The 19,410-nt window shown below is 36.3% G+C and overlaps 1 protein-coding gene across 3 annotated transcripts in view; it reads right to left on the bottom strand.

The window, feature by feature from the left end:
* Window positions 1–207: 207 nt before the first annotated feature.
* Window positions 208–19,410, bottom strand: part of LOC128690337 (sodium-dependent multivitamin transporter-like) — a 71,935-nt gene continuing 52,732 nt past the window's right edge. For 2 of the 3 annotated variants that reach the window (XM_070090457.1, XM_070090456.1), the window contains 4 exons: window positions 13,960–14,114; window positions 6,217–6,374; window positions 2,033–2,145; window positions 208–607 (listed from right to left, as the gene is read on the bottom strand). In XM_070090457.1, the coding sequence (XP_069946558.1) occupies window positions 474–607; window positions 2,033–2,145; window positions 6,217–6,374; window positions 13,960–14,114 (560 nt within the window). In that variant the 3' untranslated portion in view covers window positions 208–473. The remainder of the gene's footprint in view (window positions 608–2,032; window positions 2,146–6,216; window positions 6,375–13,959; window positions 14,115–19,410) is intronic. The other variant, XM_070090459.1, reaches the window with a different exon arrangement.

The following is a 19,410-nucleotide window of genomic DNA, read 5'->3' as shown; positions in this document are numbered from 1 at the left end:
ATATATATATATATATATATATATATATATATATATATATATATATATATATATATATATATATATATATATATATATATATATATATATATATATATATATATGTATGTATTTATATATATATATATATATATATATATATATATATATATATATATATATATATATATATATATATATACATATATATATTATCTGTACGAGACAGTTATGTCTTTGTAACCCAATGGATGTCATTTCGAAACAAATTTTCATGGCAAAATAATGTATAATAGCTATAAATTGAGAAGTGCTGAGCATAACATTAATTAGAGTAACACATCTTGAACATTTCTGCTCATTCTAAGAAATCATCAGCACAATCACTCAGAAAGATAACCAAAAATTGCATACAAAAAAACTCGAGTAGAATATATTAAAATAATCAGATATAAATTTTCGTCCATTAAATAAGATGAGTATAAATATTGTAATTAGAAGTTGGTGGACATCTTGTTGTCGTAGGAGTTCGCCTTGGTCCTGGCTGTAACATCGGCTGGGTCCGGGAGAGACCATCTCACCCACGGGTGTACCAGTGACCGCTCCACGCGACGACCTCCAGATTTACCTGTTGATATGAAGTAAATTGTTGAGTGCAGAGGGACGTATAGATAAGACAAAATTCGGGTTATGACACTTTATTGCCATGGATTTTATCAGTTCAGGAGCACTGATGAAGTCCCAGGTGAGTGGTGTGAGGGGTGGAGGTTCTTCTGTTTCTCGCTTAGCAAACGCATTATCGGGTTTACATGTCTCGGTAAACAGAAGAAGGTTCAAACTTCTGATAGCTCTCACGGGTTTAGTACTTCATATAAAGTAGTCCAGAAAGTATGTTAGGATACAATATAGCAGAGCATTAAGGGCGCCCACTAAACTTGATCGCTTCCTCATAAATGTAATTTTAATAAACAGGTCGAATGGGAGGTAATTAGAATTTCATATTTGACTTAAGTAATGGCGGTCAAGTGCTGGTGGGAGATCAGGGGCATAGCCCCCCCACCCTAGATTTAAATACGTATCTTTATTTTTCATTAATGGTTAATTATCATTATTATACTGACTGGTAACAACGACAGTTTAAGAAGTTTCACAATCATGATTTTTTTTTCGCACTTTCTATAATTTTTTTTAGCGCTCTGATGAAAGTCTTGGCTACGTCACTGACCTAACCCAACCTGAGAACAAATTAAATTTCAGTAGTAGTGGTAGTAGTAGTATCATGGGAAGCGCTAAACCCATAGGATTATACAGTGCCTGTGGGGGGGGATGGAAGGTATTTAGGCTTAATTCAGGGAACTGGAGCACAGATCCAATTCCCTAGATCAAGAGCCCCTCACCAGCATCAAGGAACCTTCCTTGAGGGGTATATTTCAGAAGTATTCTAGATTAGGCAGAAAATAATGTTCAGTAGTTTGGAGATAAATGCAATCTCTGATTGGTTAACAGCTTGCAGAAGTAAAAAATGACGCTTTCAGAAAAGCATAGATGTATTTCAGTGGCTGCGCGATCCCAGAGAACTATTCCTTTGTTAACAATTTAGAACGTTAGAAGCTACGCCACTGAGAGTTTTGGAAATAATCTGGGCCATTCCAGGATGCTGAGAATGGCTTCAATAACTTTAGCCAAAGGGAACGCAAGCATGCCATTTGTTCTAAGAATTTTCTCCATGGTACTGTATACAAGTGTTGAAATTGAAGGCAAAAGGTTGAGGCGTTCTCGCGTTATGAGCGAAAACGGAAACTCGGAGGAAGGAAAAGCAGGGAAAGAAATTCAAGCAACCTCTTACAGGTACCTCTTTGGAGATACATATATGAATAACGCAAACCTTTACGTTAAGATCCCACTCACTAGAAGATTGACAAAAAAAAATCTTAAAAAAAAAATTAGCAAGTAATTGGTACATCAGATAATCTCCTGAAGTTTATTTCACATTGTTGGCAGTTGAGGAATAAAGCAAAGAGGAATTGTGGGTCATGATGAAATGTTGACTGACCTGTGAGGAAGCTGACGAGGACTCCCACCACAAGACCCACAACCAACCCCAGAGGACCCAGCTGCGTGTACGAGAGGCCGAAGATTTTCTGCGGGTATTGTAGGTCGGAGACTCTGTAGAAGAGAATTGGTCTATACTGTGATACCCCAAGTGCTGGAAAAGGAAGACTTGTAAATGTGATGCTCAATACGGGAGAGTGAAAGTTTGTAGTGGGATGTTATGGCACATGAATATAATAATAATAATAATAATAATAATAATAATAATAATAATAATAATAATAATAGTAATAATAATAATAGTAATAATAATAATAATAATAATAATAATAATAATAATAATAATAATAATAACAATAATAATAATGATAATAATAATAATAATAATAATAATAATAATAATAATAATAATAATAATAATAATAATAATAATAATAATAATAATAATATCTTTATTTCTACAAGAACATGTACATGGTATACAGGCCTAGCTGACATCAATGACATACTACTATATAGAAAGCCGCTTGTTATGAAGAGCATTTCGGGCAAATTAAGTCAGTTTTGTCCCAGGATGCGACCCATACCAGTCGACTAACACCCAGGTACCCATTTTATACTAATGGGTGAATAGAGACAGCAGGTGTCTTATGGAAACGCGTCACTAATGTTTTCCAGCCGTACCGGAGATTCGAACTCCGGACTTCAGTGTGTGAGTTGAGTGCGCTAGCGGCCGAGCTACGGATATAAGAATAATATAGAATTTTTTCGAAATCGAGTGAAATGTGAAAAAAATCATAATCTTGTCGCGAGTCAGTGACTAAAAGCTTGAAGGATTTTTTTTTACCATTTGCTCTCTCTTGAGTGTCAGTCTAAATCGCTGTTGTATTTGTTGTATTTGTTGTAACATTGATGTATTTGCCTTAACTAAGACGTGGTTCAGCACGAAAAATCGGGACATGCCTGCTGAATGTCACATACAGGGTTTTAAATTGTTCCAAGTAGACAGAAGTATCGGGAAGTGGGGTGAGGTGGCACTGTATGTCCGAGATCGCTTGAACTGTTGCGTAAAAACTGGTATAAAGTCTGAAACCCATACTGAGTCTGTTTGGATAGAATTTTCAGAGGGACATGAAAAATTGATTTTAGGTGTAATATACCGTCCCCCAAACTTAGATAGGGACCAAGGGAGACTACTACGGGAGGAAATTGTTAAGGCCACAAGGCACGATAACGTAGTAATTCTAGGAGACTTTAAGTTTAGTTATATTGACTGGAATTTCTTGACTGGGAATTTAGAATCATACGACTTCTTAGAAGTAGTTCAGGATTTTTTTGAAGCAGTTTGTGACAGAACCTACAAGGGGAAATAACCTGCTTGACTTAGTTCTGGCAAACAATGAATCCCTTGTTAATAATTTAGAAATTTCAGAGGAACTTGGCGCTAGCGACCACAAATCAATTACATTTAGCATTGAATGGAAGTATGATAGTAGGGATAACTCAGTAACAGTTCCAGATTTTCGCTTAGCAGATTACGATGGGCTTAGAGAACACTTATCTGTTGACTGGGGTAACGAAGAGAGCTATCAATATGAAAACTTTCTAAACACTATACATGCTGCCCAAAGAACATTTATCCCGTATAAAGAAATTAGATCAAACAGAAATGATCCAAAATGGATGAATAATAGGCTCAAATATCTTTTAGGGCATAAGAAAGGAATTTATAGACGTATCAAAAGAGGTGAGAGTCATCTTATGAATCAGTATATTGACATTAAGAGGGACGTTAAAAAGGGGATAAGAAAAGCTAAACGGGACTATGAAATTAAAGTTGCTAGGGATTCGAAAACTAACCCAAAAAGTTTTTTTTCCAGGTGTACAGAACAAAAGCTAGAGATAAGATAGGTCCCCTTAAAAATAACTATGGGCATCTTACTGACAAATAGAATGAAATGTGCTCAATTTTAAATAATTATTTTCTCTCTGTTTTTACACAGAAAGACACTAACAATATCCCAGTAATTAATTTTTATAGTGGGCCTGAAGAAGATAAATTATGTAACATCAAAGTCACTAGTGAAATGGTTGTGAAGCAGATAGACAGACTGAAGCAAAATAAGTAGCCGGGACCTTAAGAGATTTTTTCAAGGGTTCTTAAGGAATGCAAAATGGAACTCTGTGAACCATTAACTAATATTTTTAATTTATCTCTTCAAACAGGTATAGTGTCTGATATGTGGAAGATGGCTAATGTAATTCCTATTTATAAATCAGGAGATAAGTCGTTACCGTCAAATTACCGCCCAATAAGCCTGACCTCAATTGTAGGCAAATAACTAGATATAATTATAGCTGAGATTATAAGAAGCCATCTCGATAAGCATAGCTTGATTAATGATCCTCAGCATGGATTCACGAATTTGATATTATTTACTTAGATTTTAGTAAGGCTTTTGATAGAGGTCCGCACCAAAGACTGTTAAAGAAAGTGGCAGCTCATGGCATTGGGGAAAAAGTGCTCTCGTGGATCGAGTCATGGCTCACAGACAGGAAGCAGAGAGTGTACATAAATGGGGTTAAATCCGAGTGGGAATCTGTAACAAGTGGCGTACCACAAGGATCAGTCTTAGGCCCGTTGTTGTTTATAATATATATCAATGACCTTGATGAAGGTATTACTAGTGATATGAGGAAATTCGCCGATGACACAAAGATAGGTAGGATAATTGATTCAAGTGTAGATGTTAGGGAACTTCAGGAGGATTTAAACAAACTCTATTCTTGGTCAGAAAAGTGGCAGATGCAGTTCAATGTAGATAAATGCAAGGTTCTGAAGCTCGGGAGTGTCCATATCCCTAGCACTTATAAGTTAAATAATGTAAAACTTAGCCATACAGATTGCGAAAAGGACTTGGGTGTTATGGTGAGCAGCAACCTTAAACCAAGACAGCAATGCCTAAGCGTACGTAATAAGGCAAATAGATTATTGGGATTTATATCAAGAAGTGTAAGCAACAGAAGTCCAGAGATTATATTGCAGCTTTATACATCATTAGTAAGGCCTCACCTAGATTATGCAGCTCAGTTTTGGTGTCCATATTACAGAATGGATATAAATTCGTTAGAAAACATTCAGCGTATTATGACTAAATTAATACATAGCATTAGAAATCTTCCCTATGAAGAAAGATTGAAGACTCTTAAATTACATTCACTTGTTAGAAGAAGAATGAGGGGAGACATGATCCAAGTGTATAAGTGGAAGATGGGTATTAATAAAGGGGATATTAATAAGGTCTTGAGGATGTCTCTCCAAGAGAGAACCCGCAGTAATGGATTTAAATTAGACAAGTTTAGATTTAGAAAGGACACAGGAAAGTATTGGTTTGGAAATAGGGTAGTTGATGAGTGGAACAGTCTGCCTAGTTGGGTTATTGAGGCTAGAACTTTGGGTAGTTTCAAATCTAGGTTGGATAAATATATGAGTGAGAGGGGTCGGATTTGATTGGGACTTGCAAATGAGTGGATTGAGTTATCAGAGATTATTTCTTGGGTAGCATTGAAAATTGGGTTGGGCAAATGTTTTGTTAGTGGGATGGATTGTAAAGGACCTGCCTAGTATGGAACAACAGGCCTGCTGCAGTGTTCCTCCTTTCTCATGTTCTTATGTTCCTCCATTCTTATGTTCTTATGTTCCCAGGCACTGTATGCCTCTGCGGGTTTACCATTACCCCAGTGAATACAATAATAATGACCATTGTTAGTCATAACGCACTACCATTTGATTTATTGCGACAGTCGTTTACATATTCTTTTTGAAGCTTTAGACTCAATTCATATTTTTATAAACAGCAAAATATCTTTCCTTCCAAAGTAGCATTTTAATTGCAACACGGAAATAACGTGCCACAGTCACCAGGTACATAGTGTGCCTGCCTCGCTATTAGCAGACGGAGGATCGAACCTTTACTAATACTTGTTTAAATAAGTAAATATGAAACTCCAATCACATTTCATATATTATACGATACATTGTTTATTTTTTTACATGGAGCATTAAACCAGTGAAAGGTCTCAGTCACATGATCGAAAGCTCCTTTGACTGGGCCACCACATGCCTGAGACTCGTTCCTGGAGTAGCTCTCATACAACTGAAGGGTGAAACGCCTTGAGTCCTACCTGACTGGGTGGGTGTCTGAAGGAAGAGGTATGGTGAGGTTGGCAGGGCAGGCGTCCGTAGAGGTGGGCAGTATTTCAGGTTTGATACCCAGGATTGTAGCACCAAAGCTGAAGCTGAGTGCCACAGCCGTGCCCAAGACCAGCGCTGAGCACGCCCCCTGGTTGCACGTCATTGAATAAGCTTAGAGACATAATATATATCTGCACTTTTATACACTGAGATTTTAATCTAATCCAGGGTTTTAAATTGTTCCAAGTAGATAGAAGTGTCGGAAAGGGAGGTGGGGTGGCATTGTATGTCAGAGATCGCTTGAACTGTTGCATAAAAACGGGTATTAAGTCTGAAGTAACACATACAGAGTCTGTTTGGATAGAATTCTCAGAGGGGCATGAAAAATTTATTTTAGGTGTGATATACCGTCCCCCAAATTTAGATAGGGACCAGGGGAGACTACTATGGGAGGAAATTGTTAGGGCCACAAGGCACGATAATGTAGTAATTCTAGGAGACTTTAACTTTAGTCATATTGATTGGAATTTCTTGACTGGGAATTTAGAATCATACGACTTCTTAGAAGTAGTTCAGGATTGTTTTTTGAAGCAGTTTGTGACAGATCCTACAAGGGGTAATAACCTGCTTGACTTAGTTATGGCAAACAATGAATCCCTTGTTAATAATTTAGAAGTTTCACAGGAACTGGGTGCTAGCGACAACAAATCAATTACATTTAGCATTGAATGGAAGTATGATAGTAGGGATAACTCAGTAACAGTCCCAAATTTTCGCTTAGCAGATTACGATGGGCTTAGAGAACACTTATCATCTGTTGACTGGGGTAACGAAGAGAGCTATCAATATGACAGTTTTCTGAACACAATACATGCTGCTCAAAGAACGTTTATCCCTTATAAAGAAATTAGATCAAATAGAAATGACCCAAAATGAATGAATAATAGGCTGAAATATCTACTAGGGCATAAGAAAGGAATTTATAGGCGTATCAAAAGAGGCGAGGGTCATCTTATGAATCAGTATATTGATATTAAGAGGGACATTAAAAAGGGGATAAGAAAAGCTAAAAGGGACTATGAAATTAAAGTTGCTAGGGATTCTAAAACTAAACCAAAAAGTTTTTTCCAGGTATATAGAACAAAAGTCAGAGATAAGATAGGTCCCCTTAAAAATAACTATGGGCATCTTACTGACAAAGAGAATGAAATGTGCTCCATTTTAAATAATTATTTTCTCTCGGTTTTTACACAGGAAGACACTAATAATATTCCGGTAATTAATTTTTATAGTGGGCCAGAAGAAGATAAATTATGTAACATCACAGTCACTAGTGAAATGGTTGTGAAGCAGATAGACCGACTGAAGCAAAATAAGTCACCGGGTCCTGATGAGGTTTTTTCAAGGGTTCTTAAGGAATGCAAAATGGAAGTCTGTGAACCATTAACTAATATTTTTAATTTATCTCTTCAAACAGGTATAGTGTCTGATATGTGGAAGATGGCTAATGTAATTCCTATTTTTAAAACAGGGGACAAGTCGTTACCGTCAAATTACCGCCCAATAAGCCTGACCTCAATTGTAGGCAAATTACTAGAGTCAATTATAGCTGAGATTATAAGAAGCCATCTCGATAAGCATAGCTTGATTAATGATACTCAGCATGGATTCACAAGAGGCCGGTCTTGTCTAACTAATTTATTAACTTTCTTCAGTAAAGCTTTTGAGGCTGTTGACCACGATAAAGAATTTGATATTATTTACTTAGATTTTAGTAAGGCATTTGATAGAGTTCCGCACCAAAGACTGTTGAAGAAAGTAGCAGCTCATGGCATTGGGGGAAGGGTGCTCTCGTGGATCAAATCATGGCTCACAGACAGGAAGCAGAGAGTGTCCATAAATGGGGTTAAATCCGAGTGGGGATCAGTAACAAGTGGCGTTCCACAGGGATCAGTCTTGGGCCCGTTGTTGTTTATAATATATATCAATGATCTTGATGAAGGAATTACTAGTGATATGAGCAAATTCGCCGATGACACGAAGATAGGTAGGATAATTGATTCAAACGTAGATGTTGGGGAACTTCAGGAGGATTTAGACAAACTCTACTCTTGGTCAGAAAAGTGGCAGATGCAGTTCAATGTAGATAAATGCAAGGTTCTGAAGCTCGGGAGTGTCCATAACCCTAGCACTTATAAGTTAAATAATGTAGAACTTAGCCATACAGATTGCGAAAAGGACTTGGGGGTTATGGTAAGCAGCAACCTTAAACCAAGACAGCAATGCCTAAGCGCACGTAATAAGGCAAATAGATTACTGGGATTTATATCAAGAAGTGTAAGCAACAGATATCCAGAGGTCATACTGCAGCTTTATACATCATTAGTAAGGCCTCACCTAGATTATGCAGCTCAATTCTGGTCTCCATATTACAGAATGGACATAAATTCGTTAGAAAACATTCAGCGTAGGATGACTAAATTAATACATAGCATTAGAAATCTTCCTTATGATGAAAGATTGAAGACTCTTAAGTTACATTCACTTGTTAGACGAAGAATGAGGGGGGACCTGATCGAAGTGTATAAGTGGAAGACAGGTATTAATAAAGGGGATATTAACAAGGTCTTGAGGATATCTCTCCAAGAGAGAACCCGCAGTAATGGATTTAAATTAGATAAGTTTAGATTTAGAAAGGACATAGGAAAGCATTGGTTTGGAAATAGGGTAGTTGATGAGTGGAACAGTCTACCTAGTTGGGTTATTGAGGCTAGGACTTTGAGTACTTTCAAATTTAGGTTGGATAAGTACATGAGTGGGAGGGGTTGGATTTGAGTGGGATTGCACATCAGAGCTTATTTCATGGGTAGCATTGAAAATTGGGTTGGTCAAATGTTTGTTAGTGGGATGAATTGTGAAGGACCTGCCTAGTATGGGCCAACAGGCCTGCTGCAGTGTTCCTCCTTTCTTATGTTCTTATGTAAGGGATTAAATCATTTTTGACTCGTGGGGAACAAGTTACATGCAACCTTAATGAAGACTGACAAGGCACAATACTGTGACTGGATCAATACACAAATAACCTTCACATAGGAGAATGAAATTTATGACGACGTTTCGGTACGACTTGGACCATTATCTCGTAACAGGATGTGGCTAGTTAATGGTCCAAGTGTCGATAGGCTTTAAACCCAATTAGCCAACAAAGTTTAGTCTTCAGACTAGGAGAGGATTGGTTGTAAATGGTATGATGATACCGACAAACTAGAAAAATGACACTTGGGTGCAGTTCGGAACATTTACTAAAGAAAACGTTTCGTCACTCGAGGCGAAACGTTTCTTTAATAAATGTCCTGAACTGTACACAAGAGTCCTTTTCTACACATAAAAGAGGATCTTTAAGTCTCCATGTTAAAAGTACACCAGTAAACTAGATGAATGGTTCACAGAACCGACACGTTGATAAATTAGACACATGTGCAACTCTTGGGTATCTTTATTAAGGAAACGTTTTCGCGAAACGTTTCCTTAATAAAGATACCCAAGAGTTGCACATGTGTCTGATTTATCAACCAGTAAACTAGGATAAAGTAAACTCTCACTGTATATACAATGAAAGATACAAGGGTATATTCACTGAGACACAGACCAATTGGTGAATATACTCTGAGGGATACACGCCTATTTATGTAAATACACATATATACCTCGGTGTGTTGAAAATGGAATAAAATAGCGAGATGATGAGTAAGACACATGTCTACCTCAAATACTCTTCCTCCAAGGTTGATGGACTGATTACATTATCTTCATTACGTTACTACACCTGCTGCCTCTGTATTTGACTGAAGAATCCCATCGTGTAAGCGATAAGTTTCAACAATAAAGATACCCAACTGTTGCACATGTATCTTACTCATACTTCGGTGAACAGAATATGTACTGACAGATACACAACTCTCGGTGTATATACGTTAATGTTGTTAGGTAAGACACATATGCAACAGTTAGGTATCTTTATTATGAAACGTTTCGCCTACACAGTAGGCTTCTTCAGTCAAGTACAGAAAAGTTGATAGAAGCAGAAGATACTTGAAGACGATGTAATCAGTCCATCATCCATCACCCTTAAAGTTTTGAGGTGGTCAGTCCCTCAGTCTGGAGAAGAGCATTGTTCCATAGTATGAAACAATATGGAGATGAAGTGACAGAATGGAGCTTTTTATAGCGCCAAGAGGTGAGACGTAGGCCACTAGGAGAGGTAAGAACTCAGATGTTGAGACGTCAGGTCCTTCTCAAATCCAGCCGCTCTCACTAGTGGAAGTTGTCGAAGTTGATTGTAGGTCTGTACCAAGATACCCTTGTGTTGCAGTGTCTGACAGATTGAACATTAAAATGGTATAAAATACCGACATATGCAACCTAACTGTTGCATATGTGTCTTACCTAACAACCTGTCGGTATTTTATACCATTTTAATGTTCATATACGTTAATACGTAGCAAGAAATTAGTTAACTAACTTTGAGTTATAATATGCTAAGAAACATTCAGTATAGTCTTTTGGTGATATGTGACTTCCTCATGGGAGGTGTCTTGACGTCGGTGAGGGGGCTCTTGATCCAAGGAACTGAACTTATTCTTCCTTCTCTTGGATCGAACCTGATTGCCTCCCATTCTTCAGGCGCTATATGACCTCCTGATTAAAAAAATTAGTGATGTGTGAAAAATGGCAACACAGATATTCTTACTCTATCACATTTTCAATTACAAAAAAAACAAAATTAAAAATATATTTCAGAATTGGAAATAGCGTAAAACAAAGGCCGCTAGGCTAATCTTATTAAATATTTTTTTTTTACCTTATTTAGCATACCATTCCAAATACGAAATTATTGATATATATTGAAATGAGGATTTGTGGAAGTAATTTGTATTTGTCCTAAAACACATGTCAATAGCATTAAAAGACAGGTGTCTGCTGGACTGGTGGACAAGTGGTTAGCTTGTTAGGTGTGAAGCCTATCGACTGCATGAAAATTATTAAAGGCTACATTTCACCTTGACTCTACCCGTCGTGAATATTTTAATACATAAAACTGGAATTATAGTAACCTCGGCCTATAGACACAAAAAGGTTCACACATATTGGTGTATGTATATCCTGTTGGTTTTGTATTTTATCAGGTTCAAAGAGAGTCAAGAAAAAATTGAGAGGATTTAGAACTGTTGTATATGAGTCTCTTCTAAAAGACTAGATGTCTTGTTTCTCTCGTGACTTGTATGTATCTATTAGTGGTTCTGAGATGATCTTCCCCAAGATCCGGTCTCCGACCTGGCCTTCTAAACGGGAAAGGAAATATTCCAGGATTAAGAACTACCAAAAACCGCATGAGAAATTAATGGTATATGTATATTGAAGTTAGGATGAAATTTGAAAGATCTATTACACTGGTCAACAAAAAAAAAATCGTTGCCAAAGACATATGAAGTTATTTAGGGTATTTCGGGGTTGCTGAAAATATCAGTAGGTTTTTCAAATTGGTTCTAGTTCGTGAAACCGTATACCTACCCTCAGTTAACAGGGATCTTAGCCATAACGCGTGTATATGTATATGTAGTGACAATTTGTATATATAGATTATTTTATAAAAGATTAGAATGTTATTTTTAAACCATTTAATATTTAACGAAAGTAATTGTATCAATAACGACCACGTGACAATATTGTAACCTTTATTTTGTTATTTTTTCAGATGAGGATGACTTCTTCAAGAAGAGTCTGCTTAAACAATCCCAATGCATTTTGCTACATTTGTGTCTAATAATCTTCACAAAAACAAAGAGAAAACATCATTATTTTTTAAAACAAGCTTATCTTGCTTATTTTGGAGTGGCTCTTGGAGAACAAGACAAGTCTTGGGCTCCCCATAGGGTTTGAAAAACCTGTGTAGAATGCTTACGACAGAGGAAAAACTAGGCAAAGGAAAAGTTTAAACTTAGATGTGCCTATAGTATGGAGAGAACCGAAAAACCATCACGATGATTGTTATTATTGTATAGTGAATATAAGAGATTTCAGTCGATACAAGAATGTCATGTGGGAATATCCTGATTTAGATTCAGCAAGAAGACCTGTGCCACACAATGAAGACGTTCCGATACCAGTGTTTACAACGCTGCCTGATCTTCCGTTGTCAGATTTTGAAGAAACTCAGGATTTAGGCTCTAACACAGATGACAGATTTGGAAGTGAATACGAAGTAAGCATATTAACACCCCAGCAGTTCTCCCAAGGAGAACTCAGTGATCTGATACGTGACCTCAGTCTGTGAAAGCAAGCAGCTGAACTTTTAGTATCCAGACTTAAAGAAAAGAACTGACTACAACATGAGGTTAAAATAACAGCTTATCGGACAAGAGTGGTCGAACTCCTTCCTTACTTCAGCCAAAATGAAGAACTTATATACTGCAATAACATCTTTGGATTTCTTCGACCATGAAATTGGAGGCTGTTTATAGACAGTTTCATCAGAAGCTTGAAATGTGTCTTATTGCACAATGGTAACCAATATGCATCTCTTCCAAGTGCTCACTCAACAAAACTGTTCTGATGACCAACACAAGAAAATTGTACAAACAACGTTTTCATATGCAGTAATTAGTGGTATCTGAATTATCTTACTATGTTATTATATATAGAGAAGTGCTAGTATGTATTATAAGATTTGCGTGATCTAAAAAAATAATTTCAATTCGATTTGTGAATTAGCCGCCTGATCAATAAATTTTTCACATCTTTTATGTTTTTCAATGGGATACCAAATTTATCAAAAACTAGACTTAATCAAGCAAAACCGATCACATATTTGGAATCAGCACCATAAACTTACCCTAAAATCGGTGTAATATCATTGGCCAGAAAATGAGTGTTGACCAGTGAATTACGACTTGAAAAGTGGAATCTGGTACTCCATTTACATTCTTAGGTTAATCACAGTTTTTCGCGAAATGATAAATAATGAACAACATTATTAGAATCATATGTGTATTGATCTTCAGCTCAGCTTTTACAGTAACTTTAAGCTATTAAACCATTGATGGGAAATTGCAAAAAAAAAACAAAAAACAAAATGATAATTAGTACGTATATGTTTTGGCCTTGATTTCCTGGCATCAAAATTTCTGATAACCCAGAACTGTGTGAGTACTGTTGTCACTAGATAAATTAAGGACAATGCCAGGTTTATAATGAAGATACTATGTGTAAGCAATGTGTTGAGTAGGCCAGAATCAGGGGCAGCCTAGTGTCAGTTCTACCCGGAGACGCAACTTTAGACGTTCCAAACCGTCCTGGGATAAAATTGCGTCACATTGATAATGGTCTATGTCAGGCTGAAACCTTATTTGTGAACTGTTCCAGCCACGGTATTTTGACTTTGATTCTTCAGGTACGTTAGTGAAACAGTTGTCTGTATCTCTTTAAAGTACAGCAGGATATGTTTACATATTTAAGAGACTATAAGGAGATCACAATAACCTCTTTGCCCTCGTGAAGGCCGTGAAGCGTGTCATAATGAGTATAATTTCTCTATTCTTGAACTACAGTAGGATGTCATTATACACTCGTGGGACAGGAAGAGGGGTTAGGATCTTTGTATCTTACATTTGTATTCGGAGTGGCATAAACAGAGCCACGAGGAACACCGCCAGCAGAACTGTGAAGCTCTTTACCTTGGAATTAGTGAAAGGCATGAAGAGAGCCATGATGAACACCGCCAACAGAGGTCCAGCCACGGAGGAGGTGACAGCGATGGCTGCCTGAAGAACCCCACCCAGGTTCCCCGCCAGGAAGGCCAGACCCACCGCCAGGAAGCCGTAGCCCAGGGCTGAGGAGGATACACTTACAAGCTTGCGGATATTCACAAATACCAGAGCTGATGAAGATACACACTCAGGGGAAAATGAAGATATTAATCTATTTCAAACAGAGCCAGAAACCAGGAAAAGCCCAGTTTTGTTATAATACTATCAAAATTGGTAGAATTAGTTTTATCTGCTATTGAAACACTGCAGTGGAAGGAAAGAGAGGAGAGCGAAATTGCAAGGACAGTGCTTACACACTGAAAGGTATATATGTCAATGAATATACACTAAGAGGCTTCTCTCAATCGATTTACACTGCGTTTCATTGCAAATTCTGCTAGAGACTAAAAAATGCAATAGTTGATTGCTTTGGAAATGCAATCAACTATTGCATTTCAGGGTTAAGGCCTCCTGAGAGGCCTTAACCCTGAACAAGATCCCAGAAATCAATAGTGTGGTACTTTTTTTTTAATGGGAGTGGAAACCTTACCACCGGTAGGTTAGCGGATAACTGATACCCAGTACCAGTACACCAGAGACTCACTGATAGCACCGGAATACTTGTACTCAGCGCCGATATGACAGTGGATCACTGGTGCTCAGCGCCGGTACGACAGAGGATCACTGGTACTCAGCACCGGTACTACAACAGATAACTTGTACCCGGCACAGTACACTAGAAATCTTCATCTGACAAAAACCAGCGTCAAGAGATATGTTCTTCTTTTCTGATGAACCAAACACCAGAGAACAATGGAAGGGAACACCAAGAGTAGCGTAAACAAACACCAAAGAACAAACGGAACGAAACACCAAAGAACAAACGGAACGAAACACCAAAAACAAACGGAGCCATGCACCCAGAACATAGATAGGGGTAGAATGACCAGCAGTATTATACACACACACACACACACACACACACACACACACACACACACACACACACACACACACACACACACACACACACACAGTTGTGGTCAGAACTTGACTCTCCTGTTAGATGACACAGCAAGACAAGGACTTACGATCCCTTCATGGTATGTGAAGGTAAATATATACATTAGCACGTTTTTACTACTTCATGTTGTTATTACGTTTTTTCGGCCGCTGCAAATGTGTAAATTGTCCAAGGATTGTATTTTTATAAGAAATTTTACTCGAAGAAGACAAAGACAGAAGTTACAGAATAACTTTAAACTAGGAAAACATTCCGTTCTCTACAGGAAATACGCCATTTTAGTCTTCAGTTATAAAAATGTTTCATAATGGATTTCGAGCAATGGATATCTTCCACCTCGTAACTTTTTTTTTACGTAATATTTCAGCTACTTTACATAAAGAAACGGAAGATCTCGGTTTCAGCTTCTTTCCTTGCAAACTCATGTCTGCATGAGACCTAACTTTCATTTTGCATCAACAGGTAAACATTATCCGAGGAAGAATGTTAACAGGTCTTCCATCTATCCTAGTACCATATTTCGGTTCACCCCCTCTCTGTCTGTCTGTCTGTCTGTCTGTCTGTCTGTCTGTCTCTGTCTATCTGTCTCTCTGTCTCTCTGTCTCTCTCTCCCTCTCTCTCTCTCTCAACAGAGCGTGACTGGATCACGTTTCCACAATTGCCTTCCCGTGCTTACCAGTTTTGCCTTGTCATAGTGAGTCTGGTGCGCATTCCAAGGTAATGGAACCATTGCCGAAGAAACCAGGCATCGCTTGCTGACAGTACATTTGATAAACAGATCAGGTGTTAATACCCGGGGTTGATATACCAGGTGGTGGTACACGGTATAGATAAATAAAGAGTTGGTACAGATGGCTGATTGTTCAGGTGGCGCTACACTAGATAGAACAGGTGGTGGTAGTTGTGATAGATCAGGTGGTGGTAGCTGTGACAGAACAGATGGTGGTACACGGGGTATATAGATCAGGTAGCAGTATTCATGATAGATGACGCGGCGTCACATGCAGTAGTCAGCTACCAGTAAACGGGCCACATCTCCCAGTAACTCTTAAAAACTCACTAGGTAAATCGAGAAAGGTTATTTTTTCCCCTTCAGCAGTGAATGTACTGGTGAGTTCTACAATGAAGAGCGAGATCCTTGGGCAACACTAGGAGTCTTCACTGACTAAACGGTACTCCTGCAAAGGCTTCTTCTGTCAATAACAGTTATCAGCACTGGCGGAAGACGAAGTAGACGAATTGAAGAGGTAGTTGATGTCATCAGTCTATCATTCCTGGAGCAAGATAATAATTATCTTATTCTATATTATTGCTGGTCACAACGAAGCACCCGTGCTCCTACGAGTCGAGACATATCATGTATTCTGCATTGTTACTGTGAACAATGTTCGGTAAACGATTGTTTGGACTCACTATGGGCTCTTCCCTCAGCGCCATCCTAGCTAATATATTTATGGAAGATGTAGCAGCTAACCGCATCCTGGCAGTCATAACTTGGTCATCTGGATGCGGCTCGTGGACGATGTGCTAGTTATCATGCCTAGGAGCCCTCACACAGGGAATGTTGTTTATATTGTCAGTAATTCAGAATCAACGATCAGGAAAAAAAATACGCTAAAGTATATTTGATAGAGTTAACGGGATAACAACTTAAACAAAATAGCGAGGAGTGTGAATTAACGACAGTAAATATGACGCCGAGTGTTAACGACATAGTAACAAAGCTCGTAAATTAACAACAATGAAACTTAGTATGAAGAGGTAACTTTTATTATTCTATCCCACTATTACATTCATGGAGAAACGCTAAACTCGCAGGGGTTACGCAACGCCTAGAGAATAGAAGGTAACCTAAAAAAGGAAATGCGTTCACCATCATTCATTTAATACTAATATTAAATAAAATGTCTGGATTGTCGCTTTTTATTAGACGTGTTATGCAAAAATTTCTCTTATGTTTCTTTTCTGCCGTCTTCAGAACCAAGAAAATTGTAGGATCCATAGCCTAGGGGAAGTGAATAGAAAAGATTCAAGGAAGAATATTTGGATTTCTTCCTGAAGTCATTGGAATATTCCACTTCCACTACCACCCAATCTTTTCATTACTTTTTACCAATAGGTATATTTTATTACATAACATGGTGCAAGAGATTTAAGAGATATATTGTTGTTATAAAGATGGCATATACAGTATATGAGGTAAGAGAGACACATGTCTAGTACATATTGTTATATATATATATATATATATATATATATATATATATATATATATATATATATATATATATATATATATATATATATATATATATATATATATATATATATATAAATATATATATACTATATGTATATATACATATACTCTATGTATAAATATATATATGTATATATATATATACTATATATATGTAATATATATATATATATATATATATATATGTATATATACATATATATATATATATATATGTATATATATATATACTATATATATATATATATATATATATATATATATATATATATATATATATATATATACATATATATATATATATATATATATATATATATATATATATATATATATATATATATATATATATATATATATATATATATATATATATATATATATATATATAGATGTATATGTCGTGCCGAATAGGCAGAACTTGCGATCCTGGCTTAAATAGCAACGCTCATCTTGCCATATAGGAAATCGAAAATTTGTGTATGCAATAATTTCGCCAAAATCATTCTGAACCTAACGAAAAAAATATATATATTCACTGTGTTTGTTTAGTATTAAATTACTGTAAACAAATCTAAAATATATTTAGTTGGGTTAGGCTAAAATAAATTGTTCTTGTTATAATAAGGTTAGGTAAGTTTTGTAAGATTCTTTTGGTGCAAAATTATAAATTTTTACATTAACAGTAATGAAAAAATGTATCTTTAAACGTATAAGAGAAATTTTTAGAAAGGACTTAATTTTAAATGAGTTCTTGCTAACTGACCAGTTTTACATATTCGGCACGACATGTATATATATATATATATATATGTCGTGCCGAATAGGCAGAACTTGCGATCTTGGCTTAAATAAAAACGCTCATCTTGCCATATAGGACAAGTGAAAATTTGTGTATGCAATAATTTCGCCGAAATCATTCTGAACCCAACGAAAAAAATATATTTGATTGTGTTTGTTTATTACTAAATTATTGTAAACGTATTTAAAATATATTTAGTTGGGTTAGGCTAAAATAAATTGTTCTTGTTATAATAAGGTTAGGTAAGTTTTCTAAGGTTCTTTTGGTGCAAAATTAAATTTTTTTACAATAACGTTAATGAAAAAATTATATCTTTAAACATATAAGAGAAAATTTCAGAAAGGACTTAATTTTAAATGAGTTCTTGCTAATTGACCAGTTTTACATATTCGGCACGACATATATATATATATATATATATATATATATATATATATGTATATATATATATATATATATATATATATATATATATATATATATATATATATATATATATATATATATATATATATATATATATATATATATATATATATATATGTATGTATGTATGTATAAGGGGTCGTATATTCTGGAAGTGCTAGGTGAGCGCCACACACTCATCATAGATGGTAAATTCATCATAAATATTAATCTCACGCAATAATATAATCATGGATCATAAATGGAAACTAATTTTTTGTCCTCTGTTATGAAATATTGTGGCAGTTTTTATGAGATAGTACTACACACGACAAAGTTAGTTGTATCTTATGACACTGAGCGGAATGTGAGATAATGGGGAGAATGACAAAAATACTGGTTGAAAGGTGAGCGACATTCCACCATCACAGATCCTGTGTTCGTTTACGTGGTGAAAAGTCGTATGTATAAATTCGTTGAAAATTCATCAATTGAAAGAAATTTCTTCATAGTAATTCTCTTTTTACAGTGTATTATTATATTCATATATAATAATACACACCGAGAAACAAAGATTAAGACACGTCGATGTTTGGGGCTGTTGACGAAACAATTTATTTTTATTATCACACTGGCCGATTCCTACCAAGGCAGGGTGGCCCGAAAAAGAAAAACTTTCATCATCATTCACTCCATCGCTGTCTTGTCAGAGGGGGTGTTTTACACTACAGTTATACAACTGCAACATTAACACCCCTCCTTCAGAGTGCAGGCACTGTACTTCCCATCTCCAGGACTCAAGTCCGGCCTGCCGGTTTCCCTGAATCCCTTCATAAATGTTACTTTGGTCACACTCCAACAGCACGTCAAGTATTAAAAACCATCTGT

This window comes from Cherax quadricarinatus, chromosome 32 (assembly GCF_038502225.1).
Source record: "Cherax quadricarinatus isolate ZL_2023a chromosome 32, ASM3850222v1, whole genome shotgun sequence".
In the NCBI taxonomy this organism is placed as follows: Eukaryota; Metazoa; Arthropoda; class Malacostraca; order Decapoda; family Parastacidae; genus Cherax; species Cherax quadricarinatus.
Note: the sequence above shows the minus strand (reverse complement) of the source record. Positions and strands in the feature narration are given on the sequence as shown.